Source organism: Engystomops pustulosus, chromosome 2 (assembly GCF_040894005.1).
Source record: "Engystomops pustulosus chromosome 2, aEngPut4.maternal, whole genome shotgun sequence".
Classification (NCBI taxonomy): domain Eukaryota; kingdom Metazoa; phylum Chordata; class Amphibia; order Anura; family Leptodactylidae; genus Engystomops; species Engystomops pustulosus.
The window spans coordinates 215,701,518-215,718,018 of record NC_092412.1 but is presented as its reverse complement, the minus strand read 5'-3'; the positions used below and the strand labels follow the sequence as shown (position 1 = coordinate 215,718,018).

General features: G+C 41.4%; 1 protein-coding gene across 2 annotated transcripts in view; it reads left to right on the top strand.

Moving 5' to 3' along the window:
• Positions 1–16,501, top strand: part of RPA1 (replication protein A1) — a 33,237-nt gene that overhangs the window by 5,645 nt on the left and 11,091 nt on the right. Inside the window, exons 4-13 of one of the 2 annotated variants that reach the window (XM_072138115.1) lie at positions 1,529–1,637; positions 2,955–3,043; positions 6,801–6,872; positions 7,820–7,943; positions 10,539–10,641; positions 11,986–12,054; positions 12,145–12,337; positions 12,420–12,559; positions 14,032–14,180; positions 15,601–15,730. In XM_072138115.1, the coding sequence (XP_071994216.1) occupies positions 1,529–1,637; positions 2,955–3,043; positions 6,801–6,872; positions 7,820–7,943; positions 10,539–10,641; positions 11,986–12,054; positions 12,145–12,337; positions 12,420–12,559; positions 14,032–14,180; positions 15,601–15,730 (1,178 nt within the window). Of the gene's footprint in view, positions 1–1,528; positions 1,638–2,954; positions 3,044–6,800; positions 6,873–7,816; positions 7,944–10,538; positions 10,642–11,985; positions 12,055–12,144; positions 12,338–12,419; positions 12,560–14,031; positions 14,181–15,600; positions 15,731–16,501 lie in introns of both variants that reach the window. The other variant, XM_072138114.1, reaches the window with a different exon arrangement.

The following is a 16,501-nucleotide window of genomic DNA, read 5'->3' as shown; positions in this document are numbered from 1 at the left end:
CACACTGCACGCTCACAACACTGCACACTGCACGCTCACAACACTGCACACTGCACGCTCACAACACTGCACGCTCACAACACTGCACACTGCACGCTCACAACACTGCACATTGCACGCTCACAACACTGCACACACTACAACACAGCACAGCACACACTACAACACAGCACAGCACACACTACAACACAGCACAGCACACACTACAACACAGCACACATTACAACACAGCACACATTACAACACACTACAACACAGCACACACTACAACACAGCACACACTACAACACTGCACAGCACACATTACAACACAGCACACATTACAACACAGCACACATTACAACACAGCACACATTACAACACAGCACACATTACAACACAGCACACATTACAACACAGCACACATTACAACACAGCACACACTACAACACAGCACACACTACAACACAGCACACACTACAACACAGCACAGCACACACTACAACACAGCACAGCACACACTACAACACTGCACAGCACACACTACAACACTGCACAGCACACACTACAACACTGCACAGCACACACTACAACACTGCACAGCACACACTACAACACTGCACAGCACACACTACAACACTGCACAGCACACACTACAACACTGCACAGCACACACTACAACACTGCACAGCACACACTACAACACTGCACAGCACACACTACAACACAGCACAGCACACACTACAACACAGCACAGACACTCACAACACTGCACAGACACTCACAACACTGCACAGACACTCACAACACTGCACAGACACTCACAACACTGCACAGCACACACTACAACACTGCACAGACACTCACAACACTGCACAGACACTCACAACACTGTATACACTCACCCAGCACTGCTCTAGGTCTCCTCGATCACATAAACGCAGGCAGCTGCGGGCAGGTAGAGCGGGACGGGGAGCATCATCTTCAGCCCACAAGTCTCCCCCGGGGCCGCTGCACTCACTTCGGGTCTCTCCGGCGCGCCCCTGAAACTGTGTCGCGCTGAGCGGCCCGGCGCGCTGCGATCGCGCTACTGACTTGTACCTCCTTTGCAGCGCGCGCCGGGCCTCTCAGCCTGCGCGCTACAGGGAATAATTGCCATGCGTAACTTTACGCATGGCAATTATTTTGGGGGGTAATGGCGCCTCATCACGCGTCTATGACGCGTGGTGAGGCGTTAATGCGACCTCTGATTGTGGGATTCATTTTATAATTCACAGGAGCCGCTGACTCATTTCAATCATCATCATGCAGAGCCACTTGCTACAATAGGACCTTCAATTTGGGAGGATAGATGTGCATGATAGGTTCCCTTTAAATCTCAGTGTGCTATCTTTTTTCTAGTGCTGCTACTAGACAATTTGTAGTCATAAAAAGTCATGGCTGCCATGCCTCTAATGTGCTGGTTCACCCTGATGTGTTTGAAGTACAGTGCGCAGATCTGTTCCACCAAGTGCTCTTTTTTATGTTTTGTACATTTTCTATGTTTTAGCTTTTATGTTGGCAACACAGCTGAACTCTCTTGTGGATGACAACCTCCTTGCCACAAACTGCATCTGTCAGGTCTCCCGATACATTGTGAACAACTTGAAAGATGGAAGGTATTCAGCCCCTTGTTAGTGCTCTGTGTATTGGTGTGCACATCTCTCCCATGTGATGGCGCTTCGCCCTGACCATTCTCATCAGTAAAGATTCATGTATCTATGTATTGTCTCCAGTGCTGTTTAGAGGAATTTATTGATTTCTCTCTATTAATGTGGTGTTGCTCAATGCCTCATTTACTATATGCTTCTGGAACACTTGGTTCTTTGTGTTTTCCATCTTGGGTCTTTGTTCTATGGGAATGGGCCGGAGACACCTACTAAGGTGTGTTGTTCTAGTAAGGAATAAGTACCTGATCAGCACCTGACTGGCCTCAAGGCTATTGTCCCATGATAAGAACAGGAAAAAGTGCTTGAATCTATAATTTGTCATGTTTGTGGACATCCAACCATTGTTTTTCGCTCAGATTTTGAAATCATGTTATATGCATATAAGGATACAGTTTTTAATTATTACTTCTGGCTTCTAGAGCTCAGCCCCTGGTATATTTTTATAATGTTCTCCTTTCCTTATAAAATAACATTTACAGAGTATAAGCAGAGGCCGCTAGTATTGCCACAAATAACTGGGAAAACTTATTGACTCGAGTATAAGCCTGAAATATGAAGCCTGAGTATGAAATTCCCATGCATCCAGCTGCCCACCCTCACTCCGATGATTAAATGTCCCATGCAATCAGACAGCCCAGTTATCAAATGCCCCATGCAGCAGCACCCCCCCCCCCTCTTCTGATGAAATGCTACCTGCAGCCCTTTGTTGTTTAAAACAAACTTGCATACTTGCCTTGCGGCGCTCCCGATAATCGGCGCAGCTTATTTTCTTTCTATAGGCGCACACTATGACGCCATGGGGCGTCAAAAGACTTGCGTTGAAGGTATGTTTTTCGGCTGAAAAACTTTGCTTATACACAAGTATATACGGTATATCTTATATCTAGATCATTTATATTTAAAGGAAATCTACCACAATGATGGATTGTAAACCATGTAAGTGTGCATGGTTTATAATCCTTCATCCTGGTGGTAGATTTCCTTCATGGAAATTACTGTCAAAATCAAGCATGATAAACCAAGGGCACGTATTCATAGATCTAGATACTGACTGTAGTCATTTTCTTTGTTATCCATGGCCGCCTCTCTTCTAAAATCAACTTTGTAAATTATGCTAATGAGTCTGAATAGCACTGCAACTCATAGTACTGCAACTTTACAGGCTATTAGTGTCTGTTACCTGTTGCAATATTTTCTCACAAAAGGTTACGCTATTTTTAACATATAAATAAACCAAATTTACATGTCTTCTCTGTTATTAAATAGGCGAATAATTATAATAATGGAAATGGATGTGCTGAAGCCAGCTGATTCGGTCCATGGAAAGATTGGGAATCCTCAACCTTATAATGATGGTAATGAATCTAGTGCTGTAAAAATTACAATCTCCTTTTTTAAACAAATTCTGAGCTATGATCTACAGAATATGAGCAGTAGACATGGTTGTGAATGTAAGCAGATAAAGGTCCATTGCCTGATTATGGGCAGCGGTAGTGGGAGTTATCAATTTTAAATATATATGTATGATTTATTTTTTTTTTAACAATTGGGTACACCTTAACCTTGGGGTAATCGATGGACTAATGTCTCTTTATAATACTACTGCACCCCCAGCCCTAGTCACTTCTTTATTGCACCTCTCTCAGGGGACATAAGCTTTATTGGCAGTTCAGTACATTGGAGTTCCGGATGTTCTCCATAGTGTACCAACACCCCTGACCCTCAGCAACATGGGGTTATGTTCATACATTGCAGAACTGTGCCCTATAACTGAATCGGGATCCTGCATTCGATGTAAAATGTGGATATTGGGCATAAGTTTCGGATCTAAACAACCCGGACATCTTTTCAATACAGCTAGCAGCAATAAGCCAGCCAAGCGTAGATATAATTGTTTTCCGCCATGGACATCAGCATTTTTGAAGAGTGGGACTAGGTGCACAGAATTGTCTACAATTTTGAGCTTTCCTTCTCGGCACTAACAATGGTTCAGTAGCCTAAACTGGAAACCATTGTTTTTTTTTTTTTAACCTAAGAAAAATCCCCTGTTAAAGAAGACCTGTCGCCAGAATCCCCCTCCCCTCTCCACCTCTCAAGCCAACAATGCACCCTGGTAAAGGGTTGCAAGTCCTACCCATATCACCTAAAATGAGTAAATCGGCTGCCAGTGAGGCACTGTATCTATTATGCAAATTAGCATGCTTAACTCGTTTATCCTGCAAATGACTCCTCATTTCTCCCAGGCTGCCAGTGAACACTTATTTTCACTGACGCTTCTGTTTCTCTTCAAATCTCAGGCACTGCCCTGCCGCCTCATTCCTTATTGACTGATCTCACTGCTACGACATGCTGCTGTATGGAACTGCCAATATGCCGATATTCAACTACAGACATCAGCTTTTACTTTTTTTACATGTGTTACATAAGTAATAATTAGTCATAAATATTGACTAAGTTATTTTTATTACACTCGCTTTCACTACTATACCGCAATCCCTACTGTTTAAATATTGTCATAGCAGGTGGTGTACACCAGTGAGTGGTCACAAAATAGACTAACCTTTTAAAGTTTTTTTTGTTTTTTTTCTTATGAACATGTAAAAAAAATTGCACGTGACCCTGCAAATAGGAGAATTGGGGGGGGGGGGGGAAGTAGGGTCATCCATCTATTTTTGAAGTTAAAGGGGTTTTCCCACAAAGACAAGTTAGGCCCTAACGTGAAAAATAAATAAAGAGCCACTCAGACGCCACCCTAGTCAGTATTTCAAAGAAAAACCCAGTGCTAAGAATATCTAATGTGAAAATCTATCAGCTAGGAAGGTACTTTAAAGGGGTTTTCCCATAAAGACAAGTTAATAGGGCCTAACTTGCTGATCAGTGGGTTCTCAGTGCTGAGACCCCCACAGATTGCGAAATTAGAGGTCTGTCCGACTCCTCGCTGCTCCTGAGAATCCGCTCGGCGATCTCCATCAGCTCCATAGAGATTAATGGAGCAGAACGGTAGTTTGCCCCATTAGTCTTGGGAGCAGCGATGGGTTGGTTGGACCTCTCGTTTTCTCAATCTCTGGGGGTCTCAGCACGAGACCCCCACTGATCAGCAAGTTAGGCCCTATCCCATGGATAGGGCCTAACTTGTCTTTATGGGAAAACCCCTTTAAAGTACCTTCCTGGCTGATAGATTTTCACATTAGATATTCTTAGCACTGGGTTTTTCTTTGAAATACTGACTAGGGTGGCGTCTGAGTGGCTCTTTATTTATTTTTCACGTTGCCATAAGTGGGCAACTTTCATGCGCAACTTGGATCACAGTATTGCATGCTGCATTTTTCTCTGGTAGGATCGGATCAGCTTGAAAAAGATGTAGGCTAGGGCTGCAATAGTACAAGAAATATTTATATTAAAGGAAAAAGACAACTCTTGCATAGTTCTAGGTGAATTCTAGGTATTGTGTAAACTGAGCAACCACAAGGTGATGGGCACTGCAGTTATTGGCTTCTCACTAACAGGGTTAAAAGTTGTACTAAACAAATGGCATGTTGAGGTATTTTTCAGTAGCTTCCTTAAAAAGGACATCTACCACCAGGATGAAGGACTGTATGCAAATGAGCCTGAGGGGCTCCAGGCTCCATTGCTGTTAATGAAGTCTGGAGCCCCTCCGGCTCATTTACCTAGAGGGATTCTTTTTGAACAATCATTTTTTGAGTTTTTCAATGATGCATGATAGAAATGTATCCAAATGCAAAGGTACATTGTTTTATGCCATTGCCATATGTATATAATACCTTGATCTTAGGATGCATTTATGAGACATATTTGATAAAATATGAAAAAAAATCAATTTAGAGAAAAATAAAGGGAAAAAAATAACAGATTGCCTACAGTGTTTCATGTTTCATCCTGGTGGTAGATGTCCTTGAAGATGTATCATAGATATCAGAGGTGCGGCTCTTTGCACTCTATTGAGCAGGTTGAGTGAGGTGTAGTTCTCCATCACCTTCATGAAGCTTAACTTGTACATCTCAATTGTAAAACTGAACCTATAAGTCAGTACAGTTGGGATATTTGCCACCTGTTCAGGAGGATGATTCTAACCTAATTTAATCTAATTTATATGATTGATATCTTAGTTTAGTGTAGGAGTAGGTTTACTTGTCAGTATTTCTGAATGTTCCCAGTAGTGTAACGGATGTGATTGTATATTGATCTCTATGATAATTCTTTTGTGACTTGTCCTCCCTGCGTATTACTACATCTGTTGTTCACAGCCATCTGCCTGCATGGGAATCTCATCTTGTGCATTGTCTTTTAGATCTGAACATGACGTTGCTTGTTGATGTGGTGTTTGTAGTACTTTTTAGTGTGGAGGCTCTTCCTTTCTTCACATCCTTGTATTGATATGCTTTATCCAGCTTGAAATGTAAGAGCTTATTCACATGACTGTAATGCGGGACTTGATGTGGCTGCATAATTTGTGACCTGATCACAGCCCCCATTGAGGTCTGTGGCACCCAGTTGCAGTTCTGTCAGCACACTCTTACTGAGCTGGGTAGGGGCACTGCGACGTATAGAGCATGTCCTCTGTTTTGGTGGATTTGGGCAGGGCCACTTGCCTTTCTATGGAGAGCAGGGCTTTCCCTCCTCCTCCCGGCTGGGCTACACCCAACACCCGACTCGGGGAACAGACGGCCGTCTGGATGTGACCTAATGCTGTATTTTTAGCATTTGTCACCTTTCCAAGTTTATCCTCACACTTCGTTGTTAATTTGTAAAGGCACTTGAGTACTGACTTGCATTTTCAAAATACATTTTGTCTATAATATCTAAATAATTTTTAAAATCTAGAGTCTTATAAAACAAGCATTATACTGGCCTAAAAAATGCACATTAAGATGATTTGCTATCCGCCTAGGTCAGTGACATCCCAATATGTGACTGCTCCCAGTGGCTTGTCATGGTGCACGGCTGGAGACCTCCTACAACTGCTGCTCATATCCATTTATTTTCTTTTGGCTACAGGCACAAAATTTAAGGCAGTGTCTTTATACACGCCATATTAACCTACTTAAAATTGTTTTTTTTTTTTTTTTTTCAAACCTTTACTTTTTTTTGCAGGACAAGGAGCGCCCCAACCTGCTGCAGCTGCTCCAGCTCCTCCTCCACCAAGCAAACCTGCACAAAACTCTGGTAAGACGACTACATAAAATTGTGATAATAGTACAAAATATTTCCCGAAAGTTTATGTAAGCTTGGTGTTTGCTAAGGGTACCGCTGAAATATCTGCTGAGGGTTATGACCAGTGACACCAACTCAATTTAATAAAATGGATCTCAACCTTTAGAAGTAGATGCTCAGTGTTGGGTTAATGCACAGTTTCTATTCACATTAGTGGGGGCTGCGCCTGCAGTATCTATAACCTACCACCACTACACGAGGCTAGGCATTTATACATTTGCCATGGATAACTTTCTTTAAGGTGCTGGGGCGATTACATGTTTAGATTATGTGACCAAGGAGCTGACAATATTTAGTGTTTTTGTTATGAATTTCATCCCATGGATCTCATAATTGTTGTGGACACCATGGGTCAAACTCATTGTGATAAAACATTTGTTAATCTAAGGACAGGAATTTGGTACAACCCCTTTAAATTAAATATCTCTATTCTTGCTCAAAAAAAGTCCCTACACTGAGCAGCCATAAAATTCTTGCATTGTTATCTGCAAGGAGGTGTCTGTGAGGTGCCACATAAAGTTGTTGATTTCTATAAGCGAAACAAAGGATGTTTTTCCATTTGCCTTATTAGGGCATTCTTGTATCCGTCTTTGTATTTCCCTTTACATCTGCATTGCAGACTGTCATGATCTCAGAACTAATGTTTCATCTAAAAGACCCCTTTAAACCTCTTTCTTGTCTGCATTATTCCTTATGGACTTTGTGGTTTATATTTCTATTTTTTGCTTCATTATATTGCATACGCTTAAAAGCTTATGTGGTTGTAGAACTAGGAACTGAAAACTCTACTCAATCATAGCCTTCTATATATGTCTAATAACTCTGCATCCTTAAGTGTGTTTTATTTGTTTTGCTGATCATCCTTAAGAGATTACTATGGATTTTCTATCTCCCAGCAGCTCCACCTTTATCTATGAACAAAGGACTGTCTAAACCATTTGGAGGAGGGGGTGCACCAAATACACCTGGTGGCTCTCAGTCAAAAGTGGTGCCAATTGCCAGCCTTAACCCATACCAATCAAAGTAAGTGAGCCATTGTACATATATTACAGCTACATTTCTGTGTCTTGAGTGTAAAATAACAGTGAGGCTTCAAGAAAGCTTTTTTCGGATAGATCTGTTAATTCTGTACAAACATGGTCCAAAACCATAAACCGGCTCATGCTGGATAATGTGATTCATTTTCATTCATTTTCATTCACTTCATTCAGTCACTTGTGTGTATTTTTACTGGTTAGGGCTGATTCACATCTGTATTGGGGCTTTCTGTTATGCTTTAGGAGAGCATAACCAATATGGGAGTTGATGGAGGAAGGTCTTTCCTTTCAACTTCCATTTCCTTATAGACTTCAATGTACGGGAGGTTCGTTTTATAATAGTAAAAGGCCTGCTGCACTTTTTTTTCCTCCTCTATTTAATATTGGGTGTGAAGGGACCTAAATGTGTGCATATTGGGGTGTCACAATTCTTATATATTATTGACACAGATTTGTCCAGAATTAGATCAGAGTGGTTATGACACCCAGAAAATTGGTGCATGTTCTGTTCACTTGAATAAGGCTGGTGGTTTTATTACTGACGAACTGCCATGTATTAGTCCAGAAAAAGCACTTTATTTAACCTGGAAACCAGTGCAATTCAATGGCTACAAGTTTGACCCCCTGTATCAGTTTTTAAAGCCGCGCAGACATTGTAACAAGTTACATCTATATGATGCAAGAACTCGCATCCCATTGTGTTCGTTCTACAAGATCTGACCAGCACACTGGTTGGTTTCCATTCAATGAACACCTTCTTGTGCAGATGGCCTTAGCTGGAGCAACTTTGCTGGTGGCTAACTCGCAGCATTTTTACAGTCGCTGCATCATGGATGGGATTTATTGAAGAAAAGAAATTAATGTAGGCACTGGGCTTAGTATCCACAACATGTCAATTATTGCACTGCCTGTATCACACTGGAGGTTATCCACAGCTTACCCACCATGGGGTTGTTAAATCCTTTTACATCATGTACTTTTGGTTATTGCAAATCTGTCCGCTATAGTTCGCCACTACCAAATAGTTTGTCTTATTTAAAAAAAAAAAAACTGTAATGCATCAAGGTACAGTGAACCCTTCGGCGGGCTTGTTTGCCAGCATGAACACTAACGTAGCACACTTTATCTCGCTTTATCCCATTTCCACTTCAGTAGTTTTTGTGATTACCTTTGTCTGGAATATCGAATTTTCAGTGTGCAGGCTGTGCGCTGCTTTACGGAAAGGATTGGGGGAGATGCAAACTACCTGCAATTGATTAGATTTGTTGGCTGTGCTCAAACCCATAAAAGCTTCCTGTGGTACGACACTCGCTGCCTCTGCCCTGTACTGTCATTACACTCCGTCTAATTTCAGAAGAGATGTAATGTTTTGTGCCCCTCCTTCCTTCAATGAGCTCCTATACATTACAATATTTTTGCCGTGGATGCCAGATTAATAAATATATATATATTACACACACGCCATAAACTTGTATAAATACATGAATTCCACTGCAAATATAAGTATACATTGATGATCAGTAACTAAATTATTTGTGCAAATGTTGGAACTCTGAAGTGCTTGGCCCTATTATAATTAGCCCTATAATCAGGTCTGCAACTGCTTCAGGTTTTCTATGTGAAGCTTCACAAATCCCCCATCTCAAAATGTAGACAGACCCGAAATGTTAACACGGGAGAATTACCGTATGTACTTGAGTATAAGCTGGGGCCCCAAATTTTGCCACAAAAAACCTGTGAAAACTTATTCAAAAAATAAGCATTTCATTATCAGGGGATGGTGGGAGCTGCAGGATATTTCATTATATGGGGCTTTCTTGGCCTTGGCTACCACCAGGATCAAATATTGTAAACCAAAAACACTGACATATACTGGGGGGTGCCCCCTCTGACAAGATCTGCTTTTTTAGTTGCTTATGTCCTGGTTTTTTCAGAGGCTTTTAAAATGGTGCAAATGAGCATGAGGGGCTCAGACTCCATAGGTGTTAATGGAGCCCTAAGCCCCTCGTGTTCATTTGCATCAATTTTTAAAGAGGACCTTTCACTTCTACAAAGGCATTAGGAGCTACGTACTAAAAAAAATCCCAGCTCCTAGTGCTACAACGGACGCAGCAGTGTTACACTGTTAGCGTTATCGGAAACTTATAACGCTAGCAGACGCTGCCGTGTTGTACACTAGAAACAATGTACTGTGCTGTAAGCAGTCCGATGTACTCATGAGGGCGTGGGATTAGGATCGTGACTGCTGCATGAAGCTCGGCAGTCACCGCCGTCCTATGGAGTAGGAGCGGTGCTCCAGGGGAGAAGAGGCGCCAACAGCGCAGTCCAGCGTTTCTATTGTACAGCGCGGCGGTGTCTGCTAGTGTCATCACTGCTGCATCAATTGTAGCAGTAGGAGCTGCTTACTTTAAGCTCCCATAGGGCGCTGTGTATGGGGGATATATATATATATATATATATATATATATATATATATATATATATATATATATAACACCCCCCCACCCCCCCATACGTTTGTGTGAATGTAGCCGAAGTAGTGATTTTTACTTTTTGATACTTTTTTTTTTTCTTTTTATAGGTGGACTATTAGAGCTCGGGTGACCAATAAAGGCCAGATACGTACTTGGAGCAATTCCCGCGGGGATGGAAAGTTATTTTCAATTGAGATGGTGGATGAAAGTGTAAGTAGATTGCGCATAATGATTTTTCTATTGGGGCACATGATTTATGATCCTATGTAAGAAAGCAGAGACATTGGGGCAGATTTATTAAGCTGTCTGAAAGTCAGAATATTTCCAGTTGCCCATGGCAACCAATCACAGCTCCCCTTTAAAATATTCATGAGCACTGGTAAAATGAAAGCTGAGCTGTGATTGGTTGCCATGGGCAACTGGAAATATTCTGACTTTCAGACACTTGATAAATCTGCCCCATTGTGTGAGTTTTTCCCTCCTCTGGCAAACTTGTACTGACCATGCTCTTATGTGTTGACTTCTTGTTTAAACTTGTCTGTCAACAATGAGAGATTAAGGATTTGGGCTGACAGAAGGTATTTTTTTGGAAGTGGTATTACTTTCTTCATTAACAATCTGCTAAAGGGGTTGCCCTGAGGTTGAAAAACATGTCTGCTTTCTTCCAAAAACAGCGCCGCACTTGTCCATGGTTGATGCTGGTATTACAGCTTATCTGTATGCAGATGAATGGAGCTTAGTTGCAATACCATGCACTACCCATGATGAGACAAGGGACTGTCTTGGAGGAAAGCAGCAGTGTTTTTTCATGTGTGGTTTTTTTTTTACAATGATCACAATATAGTATTGACATCACTAGGAAACGCGGCTCCTTGCTGGCAGGCTGATGCCGTGGGCTGCTGTTCCTTGCTGCAGAGACAGCTTTGCTTTAGTGTTTGCCCTCCTAACCTTGTTCCAGACTCGTCACACTTTTCTATTCTTGGTGACTTGTAGACAGACGCAATGAGTAAAATGTTTTTTATGTGCAGATGTTGTTTCTCTGATGCAAGAACAGAAATCTGTTATCAAATAATTAGCTCTCCTTGCCCTCGGTATAGAGGGGGCGGATGAGTCAGCCTAAAGCTTGGGCAGCGAGTGGTGACATCTTTGTCATCAATTAGGTGCAGAATACTTTGTAGCCCACACATCATGCACAGTCCTGATCGAGATGATTAACTTATTTAACTTATCACTGACTTGATGCACACATGGGCCATAGATATTTACAATACAAATTATTACATGGTGTTGTCAGGTCGCGTCAACAGTGTTTAAATGTTTGCTTTTTATCTACCCCCCCAATCTTTAATCTTTCACACAAACTCTGGGGGTAAGTGTCTGATTCATCCTCCTATGTCCCACCTCTGAATTCAGCGACGGGTCTTGTGCTGCTCCCTTTAAAGGTTAATGTGATGGATATCTTTCTGTATAGGATTTGAGAACCTATTGTGGGGAAACTCGGTTATCACATACTTTAGCATTAATATGAGTTTTATATATTCCTTTTGTTTTAAGGGAGAGATTCGGGCTACTGCCTTCAATGATCAAGCTGACAAGTTTTTCTCTCTCATTGAAGTGAATAAGGTATGTGTTGGTGTGAATAGTTAAGAATTATCCTATGTGATGTGCAAGGTTTTTTTGCTTAAAGTATCCCTTATTTCTATATTTGGATAGGTATATTACTTCTCAAAAGGCACTTTGAAGATTGCTAACAAGCAGTATACGGCAGTGAAGAATGACTATGAGATGACTTTCAACAGTGAGACCACTGTTATCCCTTGTGATGACTCTTCAGATGTCCCTATGGTGCAGTTTGAGTTTGTTCCCATTTCTGAGCTTGAAAATAAGAATAAAGACACACTATTAGGTTTGTATCCTCTTCACTAGCTGTCAGGTTGTTTTGATCTCCTAGACCCTTCGTTATCCCTTCACATTGTCTTGCTTTGCAGACATCATAGGAGTTTGCAAGAGTTTTGAAGATGTCACAAAGGTGACGATAAAATCAAACAACCGTGAAGTTTCAAAGAGAACAATTCATTTAATGGATACATCTGGCAAAGTGGTTTCCACAACTCTATGGGGTGAAGACGTATGTATTCTTTATAACAGCAAAAACACTTTCTATGTTAAGCTTTAGTTATAACAGAGTCCCATTCTAATTCTAAGAATCTTTTGACAGTGGTAAACGTCAAAAGTTATGTGTTGGGAGGATTTCCTGACTGATACAGATTTACATTGGCCGCATAGTCTATACGTTCCTTTTGAAGTTCTTACGTTTACTGCATAGCAATTACTTGATTACTAGCCTTCCACTGAATATTCTCCTGTGTTATGTTCCTTTCACACTGTTGTCGTGAGGACGTTATAGCGCCCAACTGCAGTACAGTAAGCACACGTTTGCTGCCGTACCTTGCACTGTGTATTTTTGCCGGGAGCCGTGCCTCGCTATTGAGAGTTGAGCTCATGCCTCCAGCACTCTGCTGTATGCTTGGCCAGTGTGAAGGTAGCCTTATATTGTGTCCTGGACTGTAGATTTTGAAGTAGGCAAATATGTTTTCCAAGGTGTTAAATGGAAAACAATGCCTCCTTTTGTTACCTTGAAAGGCAGCCCCCTTAACACAAAGTATGTTAAGACTACCATTTCCATGTTTTCTATTTAACACCTTGGAAAACATATTTGCATACTTCCCAGAATTCCCTAGCAGAGCATCTATGGCTTTAAGTCTCCACAGGCCTATAAGGCGGCCTTAATTGGCCAACTGTCCATAATGAGAACTCTTAACTTCTGACCCTAGTCTATAGCCTCTGACACAACCAAACCAGTTCCCTACACTGTACTGAGGAGACCCAATCAGGTGGAAACAGTGCTGTCTACAGTTAGGAGTCTGTTCCTTCTGGAATAGATATACTGATTTGGCTTAATCCCACATCATGTTGTAAGACTTCTTGTAGGTCATACTTGGTGTTAAGGGGGCTGCCTTTCAAGGTAGCAAAAGGTGGAATTGTTTTCCATTCTACACCTTGGAAAACATATTTGCATACTTCCCAGAATTCCCTAATGGAGAATCTATGGCTTTAAGGTGGCCTTAATTGGCAATCTCTACTTAAGGAGAACACCTACTGTTGGTCTGTAGATTGGCAGATTACACTGACCGAATATGGCAAAGGGACTTCAAGCATCGGTGAAATATGATAAAAAGTGATGTCTCCTAACCCCTGGACAACAGGGCCATACTGAGATCATAATTGTAGTTTGGTGCTGCTATTCTGCATCAAGCAGGCACTCCTTGTGTCTTATAGCACAATGATGCTTGCTGTTCAGGGCATAGTGTTCAATCTGTTTAAATCTGGCCACCTGTGTGGTCCAGGATTCATGGACCAACCACGTGTGTTTTTGTTTTTAGTCTTAATGGGTGCACGTAGGTCCCATTTGCTTGGGGATCAAAGTGCTTGATAGTCTGCCTGGTATAAGTTGAAGTCAGATGTACTTGCTCTGTTCTAATAATTATCGTTTTATCGAGTTGTGCCTTTTTTTTTTTTTTTTTTTTTTGGTCAAAATAGGCTGATAAATTTGATGGTTCCAGACAACCTGTTGTGGCGATTAAAGGAGCGCGGCTTTCTGATTTCGGAGGCCGGTCCCTGTCTGTGTTATCGTCAAGCACTCTAATGATAAATCCAGATTTACCCGAAGCGTTCAAGCTCAGAGGATGGTAGGACATTGATTTTTTTTTTTTTTTTTCTATTGCTCAAGTAATGGGGAAGGACAGCAGAACCAATCCAAGTAGTTAAAACCCTCGCAAAAATGCTTGTCAACCACAGAGCATTAGGGAAAAATCTCAGAAGAGTGAGACTTTTATATAAGCCATATCTTCCCATGCTTAAAAACCTCAAAAATCCACCTTTTGCCTGGTGAATGGGGACGATTTGCGCCTGTATGGAAGTGCAGTGGATGGGAGTCCCTGCATTTTATATAAATATATAATGCAGGGGACAATCCCTCTGCCTGCTGAACTTTCAGCTTGGAGACCTCAGTTTTCTGACAGACTTTAGTAAAAACTTCCATTCAGGGCATTCACCCTCCCCTCACCCACGCCCAAGGTGGCATGTCAGGCAGCATAAAGCCAAAACTATCAGAAAAAGATACTTTTTCTGCCAAAAAACTAGACGCAAGTGTCTAATCATTGGCAGCTTAGGGAGCATCCCTAAGCCAAAAGCAGGTGTGGATCATAATGGGTGCGAACACATAATTGCCACTATTCCTGCTCATTTTTAACTCCACTCCTGGTATGGACATCCAAAACTGAACATGTGAACGCACCCTGAAGGCATTTTTCTTCATTGCTTGAAGTGAATGCAGTGGGGTAAATGTTAACAGAGCTGCTTATACTTTCAGCAATTAAGGGAAAAAAAGCTTTTATTTTGTGAATATGAAAAAACTCCTCTATCCCTAAAAATGACCTCTAGTATGAAATGATCGTTTAAAGATATTGGATTAAGTGATAGAGAGAAATAAGTTTTTTTTTTTTAATTTTAAAGTTCCTTCCTTCTAACTTCTTAATTCCTTCACCCACACTTCCATGTGCGAGCACTAGTGGGCACTCTAACAACGCCAAATGGTTAAATATTGTTTTTTCAAGCTTAACCCGTTTGCTACTGGAGTGTCGTTTTACAATGATTTCCCAAAAGCGAACACATCAAAAACCTAGCTGTGGGTAGAACTGCAGACTTGCATTAAAGAGCCTGAAAACAGAAGCGCATATTACCATTCATAGGAGTCCCCTGACTGAGGTTTTGTTCTAGTCCTTGCAGTCTGGTAAGGATGCCTTTCTGTTATGTGGTACCATGTAGCATCTAGAGACCCACTTCTGATACAGAGCAGTAAAATGCTGGCACATAAATAAGTTTGCCCTTTGTGAAGAAATGTGTCTATTATATACATTCTATCTGTTGATTGACACAAATCAGAATGAATGTCTAATGCCCATTATTTCTGAGATGTCTTAAGTGTCAGTTTGATCCGGGAACATTACTAAACCCCTCACAGGGAATTTATCAAATGGATGGTTGTGGTTTTTTATGTTGAATTTTGTTACATTATGCTTGTATTAACACAAAGTTTACATTGTCAAGGTTTGATTCGGAGGGTCAAGTCATCGAAGGCTCATCTATTTCTGAATCTCGTGGAGGCGCAGGAGGAGGAAACACAAATTGGAAGTCCTTGCTGGAAGTTAAGAATGAAAACCTGGGCCACGGAGAAAAAGTGAGTATTAAAATGCTCATTGTATAGATTGATTATGGGGATTTGTAGCCTGTGTCCTGTGCTGCAGCAATACACACATAACAAGTGTTAGCAACCTGTATGGATCGAACATACAGAACAAATAAAAAGTCCTTATCGGCTCTACTCCTTTACTCTCGGCGTGTTCATGGAACGTCCTATGCACGGACCAAACACAGTGCAACAAAATGGATTCATGGATCATGACTAAGGCTTAACAGCCAAAACGCGTTGATCGTTTCTCTTCATTATACCTGTACCTGATTTTACTGCTGCACGAATAAAGAATTATGTAAGACAGTCTAAAGTTCTGCGCTGGAATCCATTTTGTGGCATTGAACATACAGAACAGGTGCAGGCCTTTCCATTGGGCCATGTTCACACATAGTGTTTGATGTGTTTTCACACGAACAAGCCCCATCCCCTCAGCCTTTTGCATTGTTTCAAAATGCAACACAAACAGTTTGCAAAAAAATTGGTGCAGGTAATAGCTGAAATTTAGGCCAAAGCAGACCTGGCATAAATTTTGACATGCAAGTGCTGTGCTTTAAATGACATCTACCACCACTAGTGTGTGCCCCCTCTGGCAGGATCTGCTCTTCTTTTCCTATGCCCTTGTTTTTAAGACACATAGGCTTTAAAAATTATGCAAATGAGGCAGATGGGCTCCGTGCTCCACTAACAACTATGGAGCCTTAGTCCCTCAGGCTTATTTGCATAACTTTAAAAGCCTATTTTTTTTGGGGAAAAACG